General features: G+C 40.6%; 1 protein-coding gene across 20 annotated transcripts in view; it reads right to left on the reverse strand.

Moving 5' to 3' along the window:
* Nucleotides 1–26,181, reverse strand: part of LOC106577623 (receptor-type tyrosine-protein phosphatase delta) — a 645,609-nt gene that overhangs the window by 113,460 nt on the left and 505,968 nt on the right. For all 20 annotated transcript variants that reach the window (XM_014155859.3, XM_045701363.2, XM_014155852.3 and 17 more), the window contains 2 exons: nucleotides 17,475–17,620; nucleotides 12,994–13,135 (listed from right to left, as the gene is read on the reverse strand). In XM_014155859.3, coding sequence (XP_014011334.1) covers nucleotides 12,994–13,135; nucleotides 17,475–17,620 — 288 coding nt within the window. The remainder of the gene's footprint in view (nucleotides 1–12,993; nucleotides 13,136–17,474; nucleotides 17,621–26,181) is intronic.

The raw sequence follows: 26,181 nt of genomic DNA on the forward strand, positions 1-26,181 counted from the left end.
TTCCGAACTGAACACTGCTCCTGCCAAGCCAAAAATCCCTTTCACTGTAAAATGACAGATAGGGAAGTGATGGGATTCCATAGGCCAGCCCCTCTAAACTAACCCCACACACTGTTCCTCCATGCCTGCAGTCCCTGTAGCCCAGTCACCAATCTGTCAGGCCAGTAGCTAGTAGATTACATCAGCTGACCTGAGTGCAACAGAGATGAACAGGTAACTGCCAAAATAAAGGAAACAACTTACAGTGTCTTAATAGGGCATTGGGCCACGATGAGCCAGAACAGCTTAAATGCACCTTGGCATAGATTCTACAAGTGTCTGGAACTATATCGGAGGAATGTGACACCAATCTTCCACAAGAAATTCCATTATTTTGTGTTTTTTTTGATGGTGGTGGAAAATGCTATCTCATGCACCGCTCCAGAATGTCCCATAAGTGTTCAATTGGGTTGAGATCTGGTGACTGAGGCGGCCGTGGCATATGGTTTACATCATTTTCATGCTCATCAAACCATTCAGTGACCACTTGTGGATGACAATGACAACTCTGAGCATTGTCATCCAAAGGGGTCATATCCATGGTAGCCAAATAATGGCCAAAATAATGACCTGCTCAGCATTTTTATACATGACCCTAATCATGATGGGATGTTAATTGATTAATTAACTAAGGAACCACACCTGTGTGGAAGCACCTGCTATCAATATACTTTGTATCCCCCATTTACTTAAGTGTTTCCATTATTTTGGCAGTTACCTGTATGTGATGCCACTGCACTGCTGGCAAGGGGCCTGTGCATATTCTCAGAGCTGCGACATTCATAAACATGACAAATTGGCCATGATATCCCTCTATTTACACTTAAGCACAGAGAGCAGAGCGAGGGAGACAGGGGGGTAGGTAGAGAGGTCGGGAGTGAGTGTGTGTCAGATGCCCCGGGGGTCAGTTGGGCTGAAATGGATGGATAAAGAGAAAGATGAAAAGGAGAGATGGAGAAGGACGGACACTGAGGCCTTCTCTCCACAGGCCTGGCCAGGCAGGCAGGCAGGCACAAATCTCTGTTTTGACTCAAATGCTCACCCAGCTTTGCAGACTGCACTTCAGCTCAGACAGATGTACTACCTTTGAGTGGTGGAGATCACCTAGAGGGAGCATGGAGGGTGGAGGGAGGGAGGGAAAGCTGAAAAGGGAGGGGTTTATAGAAAATAATAGGTAGACGCTGCCTCCCTCTACCACTTTTGTTTGTCTACCTCTCTCTTGTCAGAATGTCCTTCTGTGACTCCTTCCTCCTATTTTTACATGAGTTTGTCTTTTCATCCTTTTATATCCACCTCTTTCTTTCTGTCTGGGTGTCTCTACATCTCTCTCTCTCTCTCTCTCCTCCCCCCCTCGCTGCCTATGCATCTGTTTAGGTTTTCACTTAGCATATTCCATTTGCTGTCTGTTACCCTGAGCGATGAATCAATTTTCCTTAGAAAACGGAACCTCATTTGTTTAGCGTGGGGTAAAAAATTCTTATTCGTCATCTTATCTGCCATCAGCACTTTTTCTGTTATGATTAGTAATATTCAGAGGAGGAGCAAAGAAAAAGAAAAGCTACTTCAAAAAAGCTCAGAGCTATTTGCCAAACACAAATCAGAGATGCGAGTCTCTTTATTTTTTTCTTCATCATCCGGAAGGCGTACGCTAGGGAGCTCTGGTTTTAACAGTCCATCAACCTCCAATCTCTCCTTCTGAGCACAATAAACATTTGTAAATAAAGAAGATGTGGCTAGGAATACATAAACAGCGTAGTGCTGGTGTTTCTTTCCTAAAGATGCTTTCCTGTCTGTGATGAAGCCCTTTTGAGGATTTCATGCTTAATGCCATGAGGACTTTCATTCATTTAATTCTCATGTTTTAACAAGTCTATTATTGTACGTCTAACCTGCTCAGAATCATTTGGGCTATGTATTGTACGTTCTACTTTGAAGAACTGTATTTTAACTGTATTTAGGTGTATAGCATCATGTATTTGTGTGACATATACTGAGTGTACAAAACATTAAGGACACCTAATATTGAGTTGCCCTCAGAACAGCCTCAATTCGTTGGGGCATGGACTCTACAAGGTGTCGAAAGCGTTCCACAGGGATGCTGTCCCATTTTGACTCCAATGCTTCCCACAGTTGTGTGAAGTTGGCTGGATGTCCTTTCGGTGGTGGACCATTCTTGATACACACGGGAAGCTGTTGAATGTGAAAAACCCAGCAGCTTTGCAGATCTTGACAAAACCGGTGCGCCTGGCACCTAATACCATACCCCGTTCAAAGACACTTAAATCTTTTGTCTTGCTCATTTACCCTTTGAATGGCACACATACACAATCCATGTCTCAATTGTCTCAATGCTAAAAAATCCTTCTTTAACTTGTCTCCTCCCCTTTATCTACACTGATTGAAGTGGATTTAACAAATGACATCAATATGGGATTATAGCTTTCACCTGAATTCCCCTAGTCAGTCTATGTCATGGAAAGAGCAGTTGTCCTTAATGTTTTGTACACTCAGTCTATGTACAGTATGTTTAATGAAGTTTGGGTATTACAGGTATCCTGTAAAAAAATCTGAATAAGTGTAGCATTGAGATAAACAATAACAGTTGATCTTTCATTGTATTCCCATGAAGCTCCAACAAGGAAAAGTAGAGATCAGACTATTACCTTACCCCTCCCCAGTCTTAAGATAAGGAATACAATCACATCCACTAATCATTAACTTGTACATTTTGTTCCACAACATACAGTACCAGTCAAAAGTTCAGACACACCTACTCATTCAAGGGTTTTTCTTCATTTTCCTATTTTCTACATTGTAAAATAATAGTGAAGACATTACAAATATGGAATCACTTAGTAACCAAACAAGTGCAAAATAAATAAAAATATACAAAAAAAGAAGACATATTTTATATTTGAGTTTCTTCAAAGTAGCCACCCTTTGCCTTGATGACAGCTTTGCACACTCTTGGCATTCTCTCAACCAGCTTCATGAGGTAATCACCTGGAATGCATTTCAATTAACAGCTTGTTAAAAGTTCCTTTGTGGAATTTCTTTCCTTCTTAATGCGTTTGAGCCAGTCAGTTGTGTTGTGACAAGGTAGGGGTGGTATAAAGAAGATAGCCCTATTTGGTAAAAGACCAAGTCCATATTATGGCAAGAACAGCTCAAATAAGCAAAGAGAAACAACAGTCCATCATTACTTTAAGACATGAAGGTCAGTCAATCTGAAAAATTTCAAGAACTTTGAACGTTTCTTCAAGTGCAGTCACAAAAACCAGCAAGCGCTATGATGAAAATGGTTCTCATGAGGACCGCCACAGGAAAGGAAGGCCCAGAGTTACCTCTGCTGCAGAGGATAAGTTTGTTTGTGATACCAGCCTCATAAATTGCAGCCCAAATAACTGCTTCACAGAGTTCAAGTAACAGACACATCTCAACATCAACTGTTCAGAGGAGACTGTGAATGAGGCCTTCATTGTCAAATTGCTGTAAAGAAACCACTACCAGCCTCAGAAATTGCAGCCCAAATAACTGCTTCACAGAGTTCAAGTAACAGACACATCTCAACATTAACTGTTTAGAGGAGATTGTGAATGAGGCCAAATTGCTGTAAAGAAACCACTACTAAAGGACACCAATAATAAGAAGAGACTTACTTGGGCCAAGAAACATGAGCAATGGACATTAGACCGGTTGAAATCTGTCCGTTGGTCTGATGAGTCCAAATTTTAGTGGGACTATCATTTGTTTTTAAACAGGACAATGACCCCAAATACACCTCCAGGCTGTGTAAGGGCTATTTGACCAGGAAGGAGAGTGATGGAGTGCTGCATCAGATGACCTGGCCTTCACAATCACCCGACCTCAACCCAATTGAGATAGTTTTGGATGAGTTGGACCACAGAGTGAATGAAAAGCTGCCAACCAGTGCTCAGCATATGTGGGAACTCCTTCACGACTGTTGGAAATGCATTCCAGGTGAATCTGGTTGAGAGAATGCCAAGTGTGCAAAGCTGTCATTAAGGCAAAGGGTGGCTACTTTCAAGAATCTAAAATCTAAAACATATTTGATTTGTTTAACATTTTTTTGTTTACTACATGATTCCATATGTGTTATTTCATAGTTTTGATGTCTTTGCTATTATTCTACAATGTAGAAAATAGTACAAATAAAGAAAAACCCTTGAATGAGAAGGTGTGTCCAAACTTTTGACTGGTACTGTATATCTGGATAGGGAGCACTGACACAGACCCAGGCCAGAAGCCCGTCCCAGCAGGAGTCCAGGGGAGTGTCGGAGACCAGGTTAGCCTCCCTGCTGGTCAGGAAAACAAGACAGAAGGTCGGCCTGTAAGATATCGTATTGGTTCATTAACCTTCATGTGCCTTACATTCAGAAACAAATGGGTCAGTTTGGTCAAACAGGTGTTCCTAATGACCTGGTGTGATCTGTGCATGAAGCACATTATTTTCCTGCAGTATTCATCAATTCATTTTTTTAGGTGTGAAACAGGCCAGGCAGGTTTCAGCGGGCAGATACATTTTTAAAAGAGCATGTGCTACAAGTTTAGTTAAAAATCAGGGTGCTTTTGTTTATGTAAGGCAAGCCATGCTCTCAAATGTAAGAACTCTTCCCAATTTTCTCCCTGAACTTCAACTATTTTGTATAACAACACTGTGATATTTTACAGGTCATGTCTCAGTGCTCGTCCATGTCTGAGAGAACAGACTTCATACAAGTTCATGTCCATCTGAGAATGGCAGTGCTCCATAAATGGCCAGAGGAAAACGGTAAATAAATAATTGAAAAGACTGGGGCTAAGAGCTTGCTGCAGAAAGTGGGGATTAGTCATTCTTGGACTAACAAGAACGGACAACTTGTGTCCCAACAGGCCTTAATGGAACCCGGGTTACATCATGCTTTTCAATTAAGCAGACAGAATTTACTGCGGCAGAAGTTGGGGTGTCGCCACGGGACGTGGGTAGTTTTGAGGCATGCATTACACAAATGGCTATTTCTAGGCTCAAGGTCTTGTCATAGGACACGTGAACCTTGAAAGGTGAGTTTGAAACTCGTGGTAAACTTTTTGTTTGAGAGACTTGTTCTCAATGTATTCTATACAGCCACAAAAATCAGCAGAATGAGCAAAGAATGTCATGTGGCCTCGCAAATAACTTCAATACTTTTGTATAACACATTTGAAATAATTCAACTAAAGTTAGGCTTTGCCATACCTTGTTTTTTTGCCAGTCTAAAGCTGTTTGGCTTTAATTAGCAATACCCTTGTAGGCAGGCTTAAAGAGGTTTCTCGAGAGCATCGTTAGATGCATTAGGAGTGACCCTGAAGTGCCCGATTAATCTAGTAGAAAATGACTTGAGTATGGCCAAGATCAAAGTCAAGCACCTGCATTAGCACCCCTTGACTCAGACTGATACACTCCCACTTGACGACCTTTAAGTCCCCACAGCCCACGGAATGTTCAAAGGTAATGATGACGATGACAAATTCCACCAAAGAGCCCCTTGTCAATTCGATGATTGTGACTGGTGTGTGCAGGTGGCTACTTATACGCAAAAGATAAGCCTCTCCAGCTTTGTGACATGTTATTATAATGCTACAGAACTAATGGAGATAATTGAAATGATTGAGCTATTATTCATTTCCTGACACGCCTTTTGACTTGTATGGTAGTGTCATCAGTGTAATGAAACCTACAGTATGATCATAGATCTCACCAAAATTGCATAAATTAGGGGCATAATACACTAAGTATACCAAACCTTAAGAACACCATGGACTCTACAAGATGTGGAAAGCGTTTCACAGGGATGCTGGCCCATGTTGACTCCAGTGTGCAAAACCTAGCAGCGTTGCAGTTCTTGACACACTCAAATTGGTGCACCTGGCACCTACTACCATACCTCGTTCAAAGGCACTTAATAATTTTGTCTTGCCCATTCACCCTCTGAATGGCACATATACACAATCCATGTCTCAGTTGTCTCCAGGCTTAAAAATCCTTTGTTAATGTCTCCTCCTCTTCATCTACACTGATTGAAATGAATTAAACAAGTTGCATCAATAAGGGATCATAGCTTTCAGCTGGATTCACCTGGCCAGTCTATGTCATGGAAAGAGCATGTGTTCCTAATGTTTTTTTTACACTCAGTGTATACTGTTTGGGTATTGGAATGTTTAGGCCTTGAAATTTGCTTGCAAAAGGCCTTGTCTGGCGTGCCCATGTAGGAGATTAGTTGGTTGGCTTTTTTTTTGTATTCTCCAACCTTAAGGGGGCCATTAACAAGTAAAATGATTGTTGTCAGGAGAGGTGACAAGACATTAGCATTTTCAATCAGTAAGCAACTAATTGCACCCCCAATTTTGCAACCTGAGGTTGTTACATAGGACACTGCATGATGTCTGGGAGCACCAAGCAGAAAACAACTGTCCCTATCTCTCCGAATCGATAATGATTCATTTATAGGGGGTTGTGTTTACTTTAATAAAAGAAAATACTGTGCCATCCTGGCCACCATGTTATCTATCATTTTCACAGTGCAATCCCAGTGCCTTTGTGGCTTCAGCAGATGTTTTCACACTTGCTATTGGACCGTAAAGCTTCACATCCATCTTGTTAGCAGCCAGACGTGGGTCATTTTTTGCTAAACACCACGTCAGCTCTCTTTTTCGTCTTAAATCATGCCCAGTACTGTACAAATACCGATTCTCCCCCTCGATGAACTAAGCAGAAATGTTGAGAATTATCATCCACCGAGAGATCAATTTCTTCGAAGACAGTCAATTCAATCTTTTTAATTACAATCATAAATAACTTGTCATTATCTGTTCCATTTTTGGTGATGAACGAGACTGGGGAGATTTAGAATTGAGGGGAGTGCCAATGCAAGACTCTTCCTATTGTCCAGCAGATTTATATTATAATGTGCAGAGTCACCACAGTTTTTACAATCATTCAGAGGCTTGTGGTTGTTTGAAAAACGCACATATTGCAAAAGCTATCTATCTGGACAGATTTATAGAAGACAGGGACAATCTGACAATATTGACGAAATACCTCTGTCTACGGATGCGTTTAGAAGAGGGTGTAATGAAAATCCAAAATGGGAAGTCTAAATAATCTGTGTCTGTTCAATTCGGCCTGATGGAATTTCCCTACAAATGACTTATTTTTGCCCTGATGGAAATAACCAACTGCCACGCTCCACCTGTTACTCAACTGCCCAGGAACCAGAAAGAAATGCACATTTCTGCTGATTTAGGAAACATGAATGGGTCAAACATCTCAGACAAGAGTATGGGATGACGGGGGTTCTTTTTTCACCCATGCACAAATAAGGTTACAGAACTTCTGATACACTTAAAACGGCTGTCTCAGGGACTTCTATGTAATAATTCTTCCATGTATTCTTCCCCTCAAAAGGAGTTCACCTGGGTTGAAGTCAGCGGGATTTTGAAAGCCTCTATTTATTGAAAAAAGTACTTCTGCAGCACAAATGAGTGTTCCGAGTCTTCTGTATTGTAGCCTGGGTCTTGGCGTCTACAGAACTTGCCGGTGAACCAAACTGAACAGCGTCCTCTCTCCTGGCCCCCTATGCTGCCTTGTTCACCTCCTGCATTGCTTTTTCGCAAGCATAGTGATCTCAGGCTCTGCAATTTTACAATAGCCACCTGCTTCGCCCTCACTGCATGCCTTGCTCTGGCAGTCCAAGACAGCTGAGCCAGCTATTTGCTTCACGAGCAATTTGAGCACTCAGTCAATGTTTTGTTTTTTCTTTCGGGCTGTGCTTCTTTGAAGTACAACCTGAGATACAGAGTAGAGTACAGAGTAGAGAAACTTGCAGAGAAACAAAGTAATGTGAAGAATTTGTATTAAGACCCTACATCACGACACAGAAAAGTAGTTCCTAGTGGACTTGAAATGCAAATCCATGCAAAGTAGTATGGTGAAGAGGAGTAAAAAAAAAATATGTGATATGTCTGTGTGGTGCTTAAGAATATTCTCGGTCTAGACTTATTCTGTTCCTTGCTGGATTTAAAAAGCAAGCGTAGTCTGGGCACTGCAACTCGGGGGAATGATAACATAAAGAATAGGATATTATTTGTCTGGGTTCTACTCTGACTCTGAACTTCAGACTGGGAACATTGGTTTAAGTTTATCACTGTTGTGAATCTATGCCAGTAAGGCGTACAAATACATACAGTACCAACACACAAATCACTTTTTAATGGACATTCTTATTGGTTTACGTGGGTGGAATTATATTATCTTCCTCCTCTCTTTACAGAAGTAGATGCACTTAATTCCTTCATGCACTTAGGCTGTGTTTACACAGGCAATTCTGATATTTTTCCACTATTGGTCTTTTGACTAATCAGATCAGATCTTTTGCCAATAATTGGGCAAAAGAACAGAATAAGGCTGCCTGTGTATACTCAGCCTTAGTTTTCTGAGGAAATTTCTCATTCCGTATTATGAATATGCACTATTCAAACTATACTCTTCTTGAGTGTCTGAAGACTGCAAAGTGTAGAAAGTTAAGTATGCAACATAAGCTATAGTCTACAGGCTTCTTCTGGCTATGGGTGAAAAGATCATTCTTTCCTACAACATGGCCACTTTTACAGAGCGAGAGCACCCTGCACCACTCCTCACAAACAGAAATTATGGATTTTGTTTAGGGCTTTTTTTCGTCACAGTAGAGAGTCTTCCTATGTTCCACTCTTATCCACTATCAAGTTGAGCACATCAGCACAACTCTGCATGATTGTGAGAACGGCGAGAGAAATCGCTGTTCACAGTATAATGGGAATATATGGATACATTAACTTCCGTAATCACGACTGAATCTGAAGCGAAGAAAGTTGACACAGCCATACCACGTGATAATAGCATACGATTGTGCTGCCTAAGTAAAATGAGGTATGTGCTTGTGTTTGGGTGCCTACATAGAAAGGCAATTATTTTAATTGAATTTCCCACTACTGAAACTATAGCTAATTGCTCCAGCTGACATGTAATGGATATAGATTAGAATGACAAACTGATGGTTCTATCTCCATCTATAGAGCGTGGACACTTGGCTGACATATTGGCTGGTGCAATCAACTTTAACATTTTGAGGTTCTATGTCTTATTATGTGTTATTATGTCCTGGGGGAATATGCTAAATGTCCTGCTGTATCAGAACACATGTCGTAAAATCAGATGAAAAAAATCAAATGTTAAAATCTAATAGAGCCCCACAGTGGAGGTGTCATAATACCCATAAAACCTAGCGGTCAAACACAATACACTTCACAAAATTGTCCATTTAAAGAAATGTAGCCAATTTATTAATTACTACATTTAGCTAACATTAGATAATTAATCCAGAGATACTTATCTTCGCCTCGATTCGTCAGTCTCGTCCAGATCCTCATGGCATTTGTCGGTCTTTATGATAGCCACATTAGCAGCTAATTGGCATTACATTTTGGGGGGGTAAACACAGGCGAATATATTGATAAAAGTCACCTTGTCTTAAGACAGATTTACACGGTTATCAAAACGTCACGCCAGGGTAAACCTACATGAAACACAGCCCTTATTTTAAGTGTTTCTAAAATCCCTGATGGGAAAAATGAATGGTGGAAAAATGATTGGAACCCTTTCCCCGTTTGACCGCTAGGTTTTATGGGTATTATGACTCATAAGTTGGTACTGTATGCTATACGTGGTATCAAAACTACACTATGACTCCTGCACCATTTTATCTGCTTCCCTTTAATCTTTTATCACCCTTCATCTCCTACCGTTTTCCAATTCCAATTTCAAATCAGACAACCTTAATTCAAACACCCATATCACATATGACTTAAGTCATCTCTGAGTTAATCAAAACCGAGGGAGAAAGAGATCCAAGGGGGAAAAAAGTACAATATGCAACTAGGGCCCTCATTCATTGGACAAGTAGATTTCGGGTACGAACATCATTATGCTAGCGGTTCGCCTTTCATGCAAATTACTTTCTCTCTTTAAGCCAGGAAAGTTCATTGCTAATAGCATTTCCCATCAAGTCCGTGGCTCATCCAAATGCTAATATCTCTGCCACTGGATCCTTCACCTCGCAGCCCTGATGCTTCATGACTGTGGCAATTACAACAATTTTACTTTTCCCCCTTTATGGAATTAGCCATTATCTCCTCCTGGAGCAGGCTACCAGAAACAGATGCTAACCAATCTCCTAGCACAGGGCGGTAGAGCTCAAATGAACTAAATGAACAGTCACTTCATATGTATTACTTAGCAGTGTCTTCATCTGGTGATCTGTTTATGTATCTATTGCGGCCTTGTGGCTGTAGCGTCTCGGCAAGAGGTATACAAGGTGGGATAGAGAATCTCTAAAGCTCCTAGCTATGCCGACAGATTGAACTCAGATTGGAATTTTTGGTGGTATCAAACACCAAATAAAGAACCTGGCAGAGGAGTTTCCCAAATAAATCTTGGCGTGCAAATACAGACATACTGCATTCTCCAAGGGAGATACAGAACCATGTCAGAGATACGTAGAGTATTTTTGGTACAAGGCAGAAAGAAAATGGTATCTCTATGGCTTTTTGTGTTATGTATTATGCATTGCAATTTAACCTTGTAAAAGTACACTACCCTTACATTGTCCTCAAACTATACCCACCACCCTGCCCTCTAATGTAAAAGTTCACCCTTCCATCCCAGCTCAGTAGACTACATGAATAAGACATGAGGCCTCCAAAATAAGTTGGGTGGCGAAACTTTGACCATGTTTGAATTTGGCTGGTTGTGCTGGTTATAATACACATTCTAGAGAAAAAGGCATAAAGCCCCCGAAAAATCACTATTTGGTGAATATTCTCATTCAGGTAGAAATTAACAGGTCTGTTGAGGATTTGTGTGGATGGGGATGTGAAAGTGTATGTATGCCTGGGTCTCTGCATAAGTGAGTGAGAGACATACTCATCTGTCTTGACCAGAGAGCATCACTTTACTGCAACACAGGAAGGGCTTTTTGCTGCGGCAGATGCGGCTACGCTCACCTTCAAACTGGTGATGGGATACAAGGAAGGGTAGGTATAGCTAGGGACAAAGTGAAATGGAATGGTAATATACATGCTAATGCCTTGGCATTGGAGCTGAGAGGCACAGGTTCAGTGAAGCAGATGCTGTGACACTCATTTCCTTCGCCAGTCTCTCGGGGGGTGTGTGTGTGTGTGTGTGTGTGTGTGTGTGTGTGTGTGTGTGTGTGTGTGTGTGTGTGTGTGTGTGTGTGTGTGTGTGTGTGTGTGTGTGCCGTGCACGTGCATGTTATTGTTATTGTGTTTCTACACACATACATAAACATACACGTGCAGAAACATAGCGTAAACAGGGGAGAGATTGCATGAGAATCTGCCACCTTTCCTTTTCAAAGGGCCCTTGGGGACCGTGCCAGGGGCCTTTTGTTCATCTCGGCGGTGGTGATAAGGAAGAGAGGACAAGGCGCTTCAGAGAGAATATACAGAGCTGGCTCTTTTCTATAGGTGGGGAGCTGTTGTGTAATTGTGGGGGATAATGGAGCACACCTCATTCAGCGTGTCAAGGGATTTTAGAGCCAATTCTCCATTCAGAGCATAACAAGTCTCTGCTTTAGAGAGATAGGTCTACAAGTACAATATATTTTTGAGTCCGGGGCCAGTAAGCATTTGCGTTTTGAATAGGATGTTGTGTGAAATCAAGATAAACATTTGCTTTTTATATGTACGGTATGTGGCAGTGGTTATGATTGTGGTATTCGCAGCAACTTTAGATTTGGGACCAATTTTTGCTGTCAGTATTTAAAGTATTCAAAGTGTCTCAAGCAACTGCAAGTATTACAAAGTTACAACAAAATACAGGAATCTCGCCTCCCGAATGGCGCAGTGGTCTAAGGCAGTGCATCGCGGTACTAGCTGTGCCGCTAGAGATTCTGGGTTCGAGCCCAGGCTCTGTCGCAGCCAGCTGCGACTGGGAGACCCATGGGGCGGCACACAATTGGCCCAGCATTGTCCGGGTTAGGGAGGGTTTGGTCGGCAGGGATATCCTTGTCTCATCGCGCACTAGCGACTCCTGTGGCGGGCCGGGCGCAGTGCACGCTGACACGGTCGCCAGGTGTACGGTGTTTCGTCCGACACATTGGTGCGGCTGGCTTCCGAGTTGGATGGGCATTGTGTCAAGAAGCAGTGCGTCTTGGTTGGGTTGTGTTTCGGAGGACGCATGGCTCTCGGCCTTCGCCTCTCCCGAGTCTGTACGGGAGTTGCGGCGATGAGACAAAACTGTAACTACTACCAATTGGATACCATGAAATTGGGGAGAAAAAAGGGGTGAAAAAAATTAAATAAATAAAATACAGGAATCTCATTTAGTTAGGTTACGATAAAACTAAAGCATGATATTTCATGAACAATATGATGAAATTAGCTACTAGTTCTAAACCTGATTAAAAGAGTCATACCTTTTCTCCAGTTAAGTGAATATTAAAGCAAGAGCAGATAAGTAAAATGAAATCTGAATTGAATAGCACTCAGCATTCCATTAGAACACCAAGAGCCAGCAATGGAAAACTACTTTGCATAACTCAAACAGCATCTTAATTATTGTGTCAGGAAACTGTAAGAAAATGTGTTAATTGACTTAGAAAATCCGTATTTGGCTAAGTCGCTAATGGAGTAAGACCAATTAAGTCAGTAAATTCAACATGAGTGGAATACTGTGGCAAAACCTGAGATTCAACAAAGTGTACAATAAGTGTGAGAAAAAGAAAAGAAAGAGGACAGACAGAAAGGCCAGACAGACCAGACATAGAAACAAAGAATGTCTCGCTTACCTGGTTAGTTGAAGAAACTGAGAGTTAAAGGAAGAGGAGTTAGCATTTTGGTTGTGGAGAAAGCAGCACCTACCACGTAAAACAGTGAGTCTCGTAGTAGCACTCAGCTCTCCAACAGTGTTGGAGGCAACACACTCATATATGGCTTCGTCTCGGGGCGTACGCAAGGGCTGAATTCTCAACACCGAGCCAGAGCCGTCATCGAAATCAATCACCTGCAGGTGCGAGAAACAAGATATGTTAAAGGAGTTTTTTTGTTCCCAATCAGTGACGGAAGTTTGCACAGAGTAATTGCAACCACTCCTGCAGAAGAGTATAAAAACATTTGGCCTACAACACTGATGGTGCCAAACACACTGTGCTTCCCATCAGAAAACAATGGAAGCTGCTATGGCTAGTATACCCTAACATCAGATCCTTATTTGAGTGAGTGTTTGGCTCTTTTCTCAATTGTCTATAAAGACCATCCACCCTTCACCTCCTCTCCTGAAATATGTGTCCAGGTGAAAGCCAGCCCGAAGCAAGCTTCCACCAAATAGTTTTTGTCATGTCTTTTCAATTAAGAGCAGATGAAGGGGGGGAGACAAAGAGAGGATGGATTTTCAAGCAATTGATATAGAACCCACGTGTGCATCTCATTGTATGTGTTTGAGGAAGAGATACCACATCTGTAGTATGTACAGTTGAAGTCGGGAGTTTACATACACCTTAGCCAAATACATTTAAACTCAGTTTTTCACAATTCCTGACATTTAATCAGAGTAAAGATTCCCTGTCTTAGGTCAGGAAAACCACTTTTAAGAATGTGAAATGTCAGAATAACGGTAGAGAGAATGATTTATATCAGCTATTATTTCTTTCATCACATTCCCAGTGCGTCAGAAGTTTACATACACTCAATTACTACTTGTAGCATTGCCTTTAAATTGTTTAACTTGGGTCAAACATTTAGGGTAGCCTTCCACAAGCTTCCCACAACACGTTGGGTGAATTGTGGCCCATTCCTCCTGACAGAGCTGATGTAACTGAGTCAGGTTTGTAGGCCTCCTTGCTTGCACAAGCGTTTTCAGTTCTGCCCACATATTTTCTATGGGATTGAGGTCAGGGCTTTGTGATGGCCACTCCAATACCTTGACTTTGTTGTCCTTAAGCCATTTTGCCACAACTTTGGAAGTATGCTTGGGGTCATTGTCCATTTGGAAGACCCATTTGCGACCAAGCTTTAACTTCCTGACTGATGTCTTGAGATGTTGTTTCAATATATCCACAGAATTTCCCCCCTCATGATGCCATCTATTTTGTGAAGTGCACCAGTCCTCCTGCAGCAAAGCAACCCACAACATGATGCTGCCACCCCCGTGCTTCACGGTTGGGATGGTGTTCTTCGGCTTGCAAGCCTCCACCTTTTTCCTCCAAACATAACGACGGTCATTATGGCCAAACAGTTCTATTTTTGTTTCATCAGACCAGAGGACATTTCTCCAAAAAGTACGATCTTTGTCCCCATGTGCAGTTGCAAACCGTAGTCTGGCATTTTTATGGCGGTTTTGGAGCAGTGGCTTCTTCCTTGCTGAGCGGCCTTTCAGTTTATGTCGATATAGGACTCGTTTTACTGTGGATATAGATAACTTTTGTACCTGTTTCCTCCAGCATCTTCACAAGGGCTTTGCTGTTGTTCTGGAATTTATTTGCACTTTTCGCACCAAAGTACAATCATCTCTAGGAGACAGAACTCGTCTCCTTCCTGAGCGGTATGACAGCTGCGTGGTCCCATGGTGTTTATACTTGCATACTATTGTTTGTACAGATGAACGTGGTACCTTCAGGCGTTTGGAAATTGCTACTAAGGATGAACCAGACTTGTGTAGGTCTACAATTTTTTTTCTGAGGTCTTGGCTGATTTCTTTTGATTTTTCCATTATGTCAAGCAAAGAGACACTGAGTTTGAAGGTAGGCCTTGAAATACATCCACAGGTACATCTCCAATTGACTCAAATGATGTCAATTAGCCTATCAGAAGCTTCTAAAGCCATGGAAAATTCCAGAAAATGATGTCAAGCTTTTTAAAGGCATAGTAAACTTAGTGTATGTAAACTTCTGACCCACTGTAATTGTGATACAGGGAATTATAAGTGAAATAATCTGTCTGTAAACAATTGTTGGAAAAATTACTTGTGTCATGCACAAAGTAGATGTCCTAACCGACTTGCCAAAACTATAGTTTGTTAACAAGACATTTGAGGAGTGGTTAAAAAACAAGTTTAATGACTCCAACCTAAGTGTATGTAAACTTCCGACTTCAACTGTAGATAATAATGTCATCATTGTGACTATTGATCAAAGTTTTGCATGGCTAGTTATGGCCTTAGACTGTTGTTTGTGGTTATGATTGACTAGCCATTGGTATAGTTATTACCAGATCAGTTGTGTTCAGAGGGCCATTATTAGTTATATGCATCTTATTATTATCTAGTGATGTACTGGAAGATTAAATATAATATACACCACATGGCCAAAAGTAAGTATATGGACACTTGCTTCCATTCAGCCACATGAGCATTGAGTGTTGCAACTGAGGACAGACGATTTTTACGCTCTACGCACTACAGCACTCGGCGGTCCCGTTCTGTGAGCTTGTGTGGCCTAACACTTCATGGCTGAGCCGTTGTTTCTCCTAGACGTTTCCACTTCACAATAACAGCACTTACAGTTGACAGGGCATCTTTAGCAGGGCAGAAATTTGACTAACTGACTTGTTGGAAAGGTGGCATCCTATGACGGTGCCATGTTGAAATTCATTGAGCTCTTTAGTATGGGCCATTCTACTGGTAATGTTTGTCTACAGAGATTGCATGGCTGTGTGCTCGATTTTGTTCACCTGTCAGCAACGGGTGTGGCTGAAACAGCCGATTCTACTGATTTGAAAGGGTGTCCACATCCTTTTGGCCATGATGTGTAAATTCAAAGGTGGCTTACAGCTCTCCGACATCAACTTTGGATCCAAAATATGAGCTGAACTTGTGTATCAATTATTGGGAAGATAATCAAAGTGACCAACTAACTTTAAGAATGGGAAAGTATCCATTGGCCAGAACGAATCATTTGGACTTTTATGTCTGTTTTATATTGCATGTACATTTTGGTTCGCCCCACTCTTAAAGTTAACAAACTATTAAAAACATTGAAATATTTCAATGGGACAGAACAATAACAAACAATTAAATGTGGTTCAATAAACAGTGACGAACAATTGTTATCACCAAGACGTGATAGCAGTACAAAAAGACATGACCAATTGTTTTGGACATACAACACGTAAAATGTTCACAAACGGGTGTTTTGTAGCTTTTACAGCTATCGTTCCATGCTGTATACTCACTGTTTTTAGAAAGCCCTGTATCATAACTCATTTTTAAGCATTTTTAGGTAGGTTTAAAAAAAAAGTTGACTGTTAAGGACCTCTGCTTCATATACAGACACACAAGCACAAACACACACGCAGAAAGGCCGGCCTCGACACTCACTGGTACAGTTCAGAGCATATAATTTCATGTGTTAGTTGAACAAAACACCTTGACGGTTCAGTGGCCAAGCGACAAGGGCACATTTGGGCAATCATTGCAAGAGCGCGTGATGATGGTAAGTAAAAGTGCTCCCTTTCCCATTTCAAACTCAAAGAGAAAGAAAATTGTGTTGAGAAAGTCTCAGTGTTTCTGTAAAGGGAAATGGGCTTTGTTAGGGATGAGGAGCCAGCCGCGTGAGTGAGGTGGGGAATAAGGGCGTGGCAAGCAAGCCTCGCAGTGGCGATGGGTGAGTTAGCGAGCTAGTGCATTAGCATTCAGTATGTGCAGCAGCACAAATGTGATGAACTCTGATAAGATGTGATGCCTGCCCGACCTGTGAGACGCCAAAGACTCTCCAAATCCAGATAACCCATTATTGCTGAGTAGTAGTATGGCAAGGAGAGAGGAAGGTGTTTGTTCATATCACACTATGATACACTCCAAAAGGGAATGACACAGAAATTTATAGAAATCTTATCAGTGTTCGTAGAAGATGTGTTATTGGTCATGGCGATTAAAGAGAAGGACAAATCAAAGCTTGCAGCCAAACAAAACAGCGAGGGGGACATGCATTTAGATAAAGATGCCATGAAGCAAAAGATCTTTGAACTACAGAGATACTTCTCCCTCGTTTTGCATAAGCAGCCAAATGCAGCATGATGTTAAAATAGGTATCTGGGTCACACCATTTCTTCCCCCTTTTCTTTCTTTCACTCCCCATCATTCTTTCTTTAATTACGAATATGTCCCAAATCGCTGTGTACTTGCTCATTAAATCTCATGCATGTTAGATGGCTGGGCCAGTGTGATTATTAAAGCCTACTCATGCGTGGTGGCAAAGGCGGGCGTGTGATTTGCGAGATCGGGGGGATGGATTATGTGTTAGGGGTTTGGAGAGGGATGGGAGGGGAGGGGGGTGGGGGTACCAAAAGCACTGTTGAGCATTCCCGTTTTTGTCGAGCATTTTACATCAGAACAATAGACCTAATACCTCAAATCTCTGGTTGCTGACTTTCTTCCCCTTCTTGTTCCAAACTATCTTGGGGCGTGGGTCTCCCGTTGCTTGGCAGATGAATGATGCCACGCCTCCTTGCACGCCCGTTTGGTCATTGGGGGTTCTCAAAAACTTTGGTGGTGCTGGAGAGAGAGGGCGGGAGAGAGAGAGAGAGAGAGAGAGAGAGAGGGGACAAAAATAGTTAGCGAGGGTGCTAAGCGTTGCAGAGAGCAAGCGATTTATCTTCCTTATGAACGCGCCAAGACCAGAAAGTCACAAAGTTGCAGATTTCAGCACTTGCATGTTATCGCTAAGAGGATTGTCTTTGGAGGTCAAGCCAGACTCCGTTTGGAGACTGCATTGCCTTCTCAATGTGAGTGGAAACATAAGATCTGGTACTTGTAAAATGATGCAATCAAGAGAAGTAGGAATACATACAGTACCAGTCAAAAGTTTGGACACACCTAATCATTCAAGGGTTTTTCTTAATATTTTACTATTTTCTACATTGTTGAATAATAGTGAAGACATCAACACTATGAAATAACACAAATGGAATCATGTTGTAACCAAAAAAGTGTTATAGAAATCAAAATATATGTTATATTTGAGATTCTTGAAAGTAGCCACCCTTTGCCTTGATGACAGCTTTGCACACTCTTGACATTATCTCAACAAGCTTCATGAGGTAGTTACCTGGAATTAATTTCAATAACGGGTGTTAAAAGTACATTTGTGGAATTTCTTTCCTTCTTAATGTGTTTGAGCCAATCAGTTGTGTTGTGACAAGGTAGGGGTGGTATACAGAAGATAGCCCTATTTGGTAAAAGACCAAGTCCATATTATGGCAGGTGTTGTAAATCAAGTCATCAATTTAGAGTACAATACCGTATAGGCACTAAATGTTAGAACCACCTTTGGCAGCGATTACAGCTGTGAGTCCGTCTGGTTAAGTCTCTAAGAGCATTCCACACCTGGACTGTGCAACATTTACTCATTATTCTTTTCAAAATTCTTCAAGCTCTGTCAAATTGGTTGTTGATCATTGCTAGACAACTGTTTTCAGGTGTTGCCATAGACTTCAAAAGTGTAACTCAGCCCGTGAGGAACATTCACTATCTTCTTTGTAAGCAACTCCAGTGTAGATTTGGCCTTGCGTTGTAGGTTATTATCCCACTGAAAGGTGAATTAATCTCCCAGTGTCTGGTGGAAAGCATGCTGAACCAGGTTTTCCTCTAGGATTTGGCCTGTGCTTAGCTCCATTTGAAAAACTCCCCAGTCCTTTTTAAAGTTACATAATGTTTTTAAAGTCACCATTGACCTCATGGTGAAATCCCTGAGAGATTTCCTTCCTCTCTGGCAACTGAGTTAGGAAGGACGCCTGTATCTTTGTAGTGACTGGGTGTATTGATACACCATCCAAAGTGTCAATAATAACGTTGCCATGCTCAAAGGGATATTCAATGTTTGTTTCTAAAAAAAGGTTCACAGAGTAAGACCTTTCAGCAGGACAATAACATATAACGCAAGGCCAAATCTACACTGGAGTTGCTTACCAAGAAGACAGTGAATGTTCGTGAGTGGCCGAGTTACAGTTTTGGCTTAAATCGGCTTGAAAATCTATGGCAAGACCTGAAAATAGTTGTCCACTTTGACATTACAGAGTATTCTGGGTATATTGTCGACAAAATCTGACAATTAAAACCATTTTAACCCCACTTTGTAACACAACAAAAGGTGGAAAAAGTCAAGGGGTGAGGCAATGTATGTCTACCTGACATATGTTGGATGACATGTCTGCTGAATGTTTGATCGACACATATATCCATAGTTTAGCTGGAATGGAATGTTCGTCTCCAGTATATTTCACTGTGATATGTGGTTGTCTCACCTAGCTATCTTAAGATGAATGCACTTACTAGAGGTCGACCGATTAATCGGAATGGCCGATTAATTAGGGCCGATTTCAAGTTCTCATATCAATCGGAAATAGGTATTTTTGGACGCCGATTTGGCCGATTGATTATTTTTTATTTTTGTACCTTTATTTAACTAGGCAAGTCAGTTAAGGACACATTCTTATTTTCAATGACGGCCTAGGAACGGTGGGTTAACTGCCTTGTTCAGGGGCAGAACGACAGATTTTTACCTTGTCAGCTCAGGGATTCAATCTTGCAACCTTACGGTTAACTAGTCCAACGCTCTAACCACCTGCTTTACATTGCACTCCACGAGGAGCCTGCCTGTTACGCGAATGCAGTAAGAAGCCAAGGTAAGTTGCTAGCTAGCATTAAACTTATCTTATAAAAAACAATCAATCAATCATAATCACTAGTTAACTACACATGGTTGATGATATTACTAGTTTATCTAGCCTGTCCTGCATATAATCGCTTAGGTACACGTTGCTCCAACCATAAACATCAATGCCTTTCTTAAAATCAATACACAAGTATATATTTTTAAACCTGCATATTTAGTTAATATTGCCTGCTAACATGAATTTCTTTTAACCTGTTGGGGCTAGGGGGCAGTATTTTCACGGCTGGATAAAAAAACGTACCCGATTTAATCTGGTTACTAATCCTACCCAGTAACTAGAATATGCATATACTTATTATATATGGATAGAAAACACCCTAAAGTTTCTAAAACTGTTTGAATGGTGTCTGTGAGTATAACAGAACTCATTTGGCAGGCAAAACCCTGAGACATTTTCTGACAGGAAGTGGATACCTGATGTGTTGAATTACCTTTAAGCCTATGCCATTGAAACACACAGGGGTTGATTAATGTTTTGGCACTTCCTATTGCTTCCACTAGATGTCACCAGCCTTTACAAAGTGTTTTGAGTCTTTTACTGTGAGATCTGACCGAACAAGAGCCATGGAACGGTGATGGCCGATTAGACTCTGGCGCGCGAGTTCATGTTGGGTACCCTCGTTCCAATACGTTATAAAAGAGAATGCATTCGTCCACCTTGAATATTATTCATGTTCTGGTTAAAAAAGGCACTAATGATTTATGCTATACAACGTTTGACATGTTTGAACGAACGTGAATATATTTTTTCCCCTCGTTCATGACGAGAAGTCCGGCTGGCTTAGATCATGTGCTAACAACACGGAGCTTTTTGGATATAAATGATGAGCTTTTTTGAACAAAACTACATTCGTTATGGACCTGGGATTCCTGGAAGTGACATCTGATGAAGAGAATCAAAGGTAATGGATTATTTACATAGTATTTTCGATTTTAGATCTCTCCAACATGGCCCTTTGTCTGTATAGCTAAAGCATATTTTTCTGGGCGCAGTGCTCAGATTATTGCAAAGTGTGATTTCCCAGTAAGGTTATTTTTAAATCTGGCAAGTTGATTGCGTTCAAGAGATGTAAATCTATAATTCTTTAAATGACAATATAATATTTTACCAATGTTTTCTAATTTTAATTATTTAATTTGTGGTGCTGACTTGACTGCCGGTTATTGGAGGGAAACGATTTCCTCAACATCAATGCCATAGTAAAACGCTGTTTTTGGATATAAATATGAACTTGATAGAACTAAAAATGCATGCATTGTCTAACATAATGTCCTAGGAGTGTCATCTGATGGAGATTGTAAAAGGTTAGTGCATCATTTTAGCTGGTTTTATGGTTTTGGTGACGCCTGTCTTTGAATTGACAAAACATTACACACAGCTATTGTCAATGTACTCTCCTAACATAATCTAACTTTATGCTTTCGCCGTAAAACCTTTTTGAAATCGGACAACGTGGTTAGATTAAGGAGATGTTTATCTTTCAAAGGGTGTAAGATAGTTGTATGTTTGAAAAATTTGAATTTTGACATTTATTTGGTTTCAAATTTGCCGCTCTTGAAATGCACCTGCTGTTGATAGGGTGCACCACGGGTGGCACGCTAGCGTCCCACATAGCCCCAAGAAGTTAAAATCAATACACAAGTATATATTTTTAAACCTGCATATTTAGTTAATATTGCCTGTTAACATGAATTTCTTTTAACTAGGGAAAATGTGTCACTTCTCTTGCAAACAGAGTCAGGGTATATGCAGCAGTTTGTGCCGCCTGGCTCGTTGCGAACTGTGAAGACTATTTCTTCCTAACAAAGACAGCCGACTTCGCCAAACGGGGGATGATTTAACAAAAGCACATTTGCGAAAAAAAGCACAATCGTTGCACGACTGTACCTAACCATAAACATCAATGCCTTTCTTAAAATCAATACACAGAAGTATATATTTTTAAACCTGCATATTTAGCTAAAAAAAATCCAGGTTAGCAGGCAATATTAACCAGGTGAAATTGTGTCATTTTGCGTTCATTGCACGCAGAGTCAGGGTATATGCAACAGTTTGGGCCGCCTGGCTCGTTGCGAACTAACTTGCCAGAATTATTACGTAATTATGACATAACATTGAAGGTTGTGCAATGTAACAGGAATATTTAGACGTAGGGATGCCACCCGTTAGATAAAATACGGAACGGTTCCGTATTTCACTGACAGGAAAAACTTTTGTTTTCGAGATGATGGTTTCCGGATTCGACCATATTAATGACCTAAGGCTCGTATTTCTGTGTGTTATTATGTTATAATTAAGTCTATGATTTGATAGAGCAGTCTGACTGAGCGATGGTAGGCAGCAGCAGTCTCGTAAGCGTTCATTCAAACAGCCCTTCGCAATGCATTGCGCTGTGTATGACTTCAAGCCTGTCAACTCCCAAGATTAGGCTGGTGTAATCGATGTGAAATGGCTAGCTAGTTAGCGGGTGCGCGCTAATAGCGTTTCAAACGTCACTCGCTCTGAGACTTGGAGTAGTTGTTTCCCTTGCTCTACATGGGTAACGCTGCTTTGAGGGTGGCTGTTGTTGATGTGTTCCTCGTTTGAGGCCAGGTACGAGCGAGGAGAGGGACGGAAGCTATACTGTTTTACTGGCAATACTAAAGTGCCTATAAGAACATCCAATAGTCAAAGGTATATGAAATACAAATCGTATAGAGAGAAATAGTTGTCATGACGTTGGCCTCTTTTGGTACAGGGAGGACAGTTGACCCCTCCCTTTTGCACACAATCCACCCTGTGTGTAAAGGGTCGTAAAAACTCTAAAATTCCAGGAGAGTCTCTGGCCACATGGCCCATAGAGAGACACAGGAAATTCTTCCAACTCATAGAATTGGAGAGCCAAGCGACATTTTGTGTTCTGGAGAAGGTATGGAAGATTGGTGAAGAATCCAGCTACGAACTGATCCGCTTGGTACCATTTTGTGATACTCAGAAGAGACAATATAGCCATATTACCATAAAACAGTTTATATAATAGACTCAGTTTAAGACTTGTATCATATGGGTGTATGGAATGTATTAATAAGGATAAAGCTTTTGTAAGACATTGAGATGCTATGTACTGATGTAATGTGATAGAATTGTATTTCTGTAACCAAATCTAACTCAGTCATAGGCACGCCCCCAGGGACCCATACAGGACCAGGCGTCATTTGACAAGCTGTTCTATGGGCACTATAAAACACCCCCGGATTTACATTTCTTCAGACCAGGCCTACACTCCGTGGCCACATAGGTTTTACCTTCCAATTCCTCTACTGAAAGTGAACCATACCACGTGGTTAACTTTTAGACTATCGATACTGACAGAATAAGAACAAGTCTTTGATATTAATTATTAGTCTGCAGCTAAGTAAATTATATCATTGAACGCGAAGACCAACGAAACAACCATTCGATGACGACATTAATGAATGTCGCTCTGAAAGATCCATTCTATCCGAGAGAGTGAGAGAGAGAGAGAGAGAACGCGGACAAAACTCCCCAACAGAACTACTCTCCAACAAGAATCAGAACGACACACTGAGCGTAAATATATATTAATTGCAATTGTTCCCGAATGAGTGAGCCTTCAATTGTCAATTGTTAATATTAATGAACCCTGTGTAACTTCTCAGCCGACCTTTTATGATCCATTGTTCAACAGGCCGACCTGCCTGTTTAGCCCACAAGGGCACATTCCGATACCAATCCTTTGTGACGATAATTACTGTTTGTATGTTTTTCTGTTAATTACTTAGTGTAGTAAATAAATGATTTTAAGACAATTAATGTATGGATGATTTTAGTAAAGACTGGGTTCATGCAGATACAACAATTTACGACGTTTGGAATGAGACTGGACTAGAGGTAAAATACACCAATTAAACTAGAAGATAATCTGCCTATACTATAATAGAATATAATATTATAGTACAGGAAAGTTATATTAGGAAAATTATAGCTTTGTAATCTGAATATTCTCCTTGGTGCCCCGATCTCCTAGTTAATTACAATTAAACGATTAATCAGTTTAATCGCGTGATAATAATTACAGGGAGCTAATTGATAAACATATCTTCCGTTTAATGGTAACCCAAAGACACGACATAGTCCTATAATTCCTATAATATCTACAACCTAAAACATCTAACCTGGGAATATTGAAGACTCATGTTAAAAGGAACCACCAGCTTTCATATGTTCTCATGTTCTGAGCAAGGAACTTAAACGTTAGCTTTTTTACATGGCACATATTGCACTTTTACTTTCTTCTCCAACACTTTGTTTTTGCATTATTTAAACCAAATTGAACATGTTTCATTATTTATTTGAGGCTAAATTGATTTTATTGATGTATTATATTAAGTTAAAATAAGTGTTCATTCAGTATTGTTGTAATTGTCATTATTACAAATAAATACCTTTTTTTTTTCATTTTTTTTTTCTTCGGCCGATTAATCGGTATCGGCTTTTTTTGGTCCTCCAATAAACGGTATCGGTATTGAAAAAACATAATCGGTCGACCTCTAGCACTTACTGTAAGTCATTATTATTATTAATATATATATGTCACAAATATATCAGTTGTACAGTTCTTTATTAAAATGTAGTTATTTGTTACGTTTGACTGTGTAAAACCTATCAGTACTACATTTAGCAAAAAACATGATTATTTGTCTCTGAAATGAAACCATGAAGTGATAGATTTGAAACAAATACATGTCTGTCATTGAACAACCCCATGCCTATTAGACAGTGAAAAACCACACCAATCGTTTTCATAATTTCTTTAAACAATAAAAGCTAATTTACCAACATTTCTGAAAATTGATAGTGTTTTGTAATGAAACTCTTCAAATACATTTTTTAAGGTACTTTATGTTCGTTATTGGGGATAAGATTGGATAACAAGTTATTTATTTGTTGTCACATTACTTTGCTGATGCTTCCTATAGTTGCACAATATTAGTAGTGAATCATGCCATTTAGCAATCATTGGCAAGAGAAACAGTTGCAAAGTTGGCTAAGCTACCAGCCGGGTGAATCTACATAAGTTTTACCCACTCTACAAAATTGCACAGTAACTATTTTCCTCTCTTGTTGTGTATGAACATGAGTTACTGGTATCCTCAACGTTATTGACACAAAAGGTCACTGTGAGACGGTCTGGTCATATTAAATATATATATATAATTCAACATACCCACATCCGTCAAGGCAAGCTGTTTCATATCATACAGTGCATAATGTGTATGTGCTGTTTTACGGGACATACATCTCGTGGCCCCTTGACCCCCATTTTGTCTCTAATGACCATGGCCAACTTTTCCAAACATTACAGAGAAACAGAAGGCAGGCGATGATTGATGCTCAACATGGGTCTTTGCAGCTGGGATGCTAACGTTAACACTGAAATTGGACTGAGCTCGCCTCCCTAAAGAGAAGAGAAGCTCTAACCAGCTCTGCCACCCCCCCCCCCCCCCCCCCCAACTCAGAATGTTCCAGAACATGTGTGGCCAAACATCCTTCTGGATAGCTATTGGCTATGCAAGTTGAGCTAATCAAGGTACTAATGAGCATCTAGTGGTAGAAACAGGTATACTAGCACAATGTTGGAACAAAAGTAGACTGTCCAGGAGGAGGGATGGAGGAAGATTTTATAACCCTTGTTATAGAATAAAACAACTTTTGAATAACTATCCCACATAACAGCCATGAACAAACAGACTTGTCTAACTGTGTGTATCTCACATTTTTTTATCCATGGAAAACCACCCACTTGGCATTGGGGCTTGTATCCTGCGTAAATGAGAACCGTTCTTGATAAGAGCTCTGGCAAGGATCTGATTGGCCATGCGAGTGTTTTCTAAGCCCTAATTGGTGCTCGCGATTCAGCACAACTAGTCAAGTGTAAAGGCAATAAGGGACAGAAATGTAAAACATGCAGGGGAGGAGAGTGAGAATAGGAGATGGGAACAGCGTTTACTTTGTCCAACCATGGGATGTGTGGACAGCCATGAGAAATTGACAGTTGATGGAATTGTTTGTTTTACATTTCCATTGTCACAAGAGTCAGAGAAGTGTAGTTTTAAGAACTGTAAATCCCTACTTTTTTAACTTTGCTCATGATCAGCACCTTGTACCCACATTATCTAGGGATATTGTTTGATTAAACATCTAATTCCACTGAAAAATGAATCGGTTGATTTATTGTTGATCTGTCCAAGGAAACCCCTATTTTACACGCATGGTCCAATGGACACACAACACATTAGAGTTGGGAATTGCCAGGGACCTCACGATACGATATTGTTACAATACTTAGGATACAATTTGTATTGCCATTCTCCTGATTCT

The sequence above is a fragment of the Salmo salar genome, chromosome 18 (genome assembly GCF_965601325.2).
Source record: "Salmo salar chromosome 18, fSalSal1, whole genome shotgun sequence".
Lineage (NCBI taxonomy): Eukaryota > Metazoa > Chordata > Actinopteri > Salmoniformes > Salmonidae > Salmo > Salmo salar.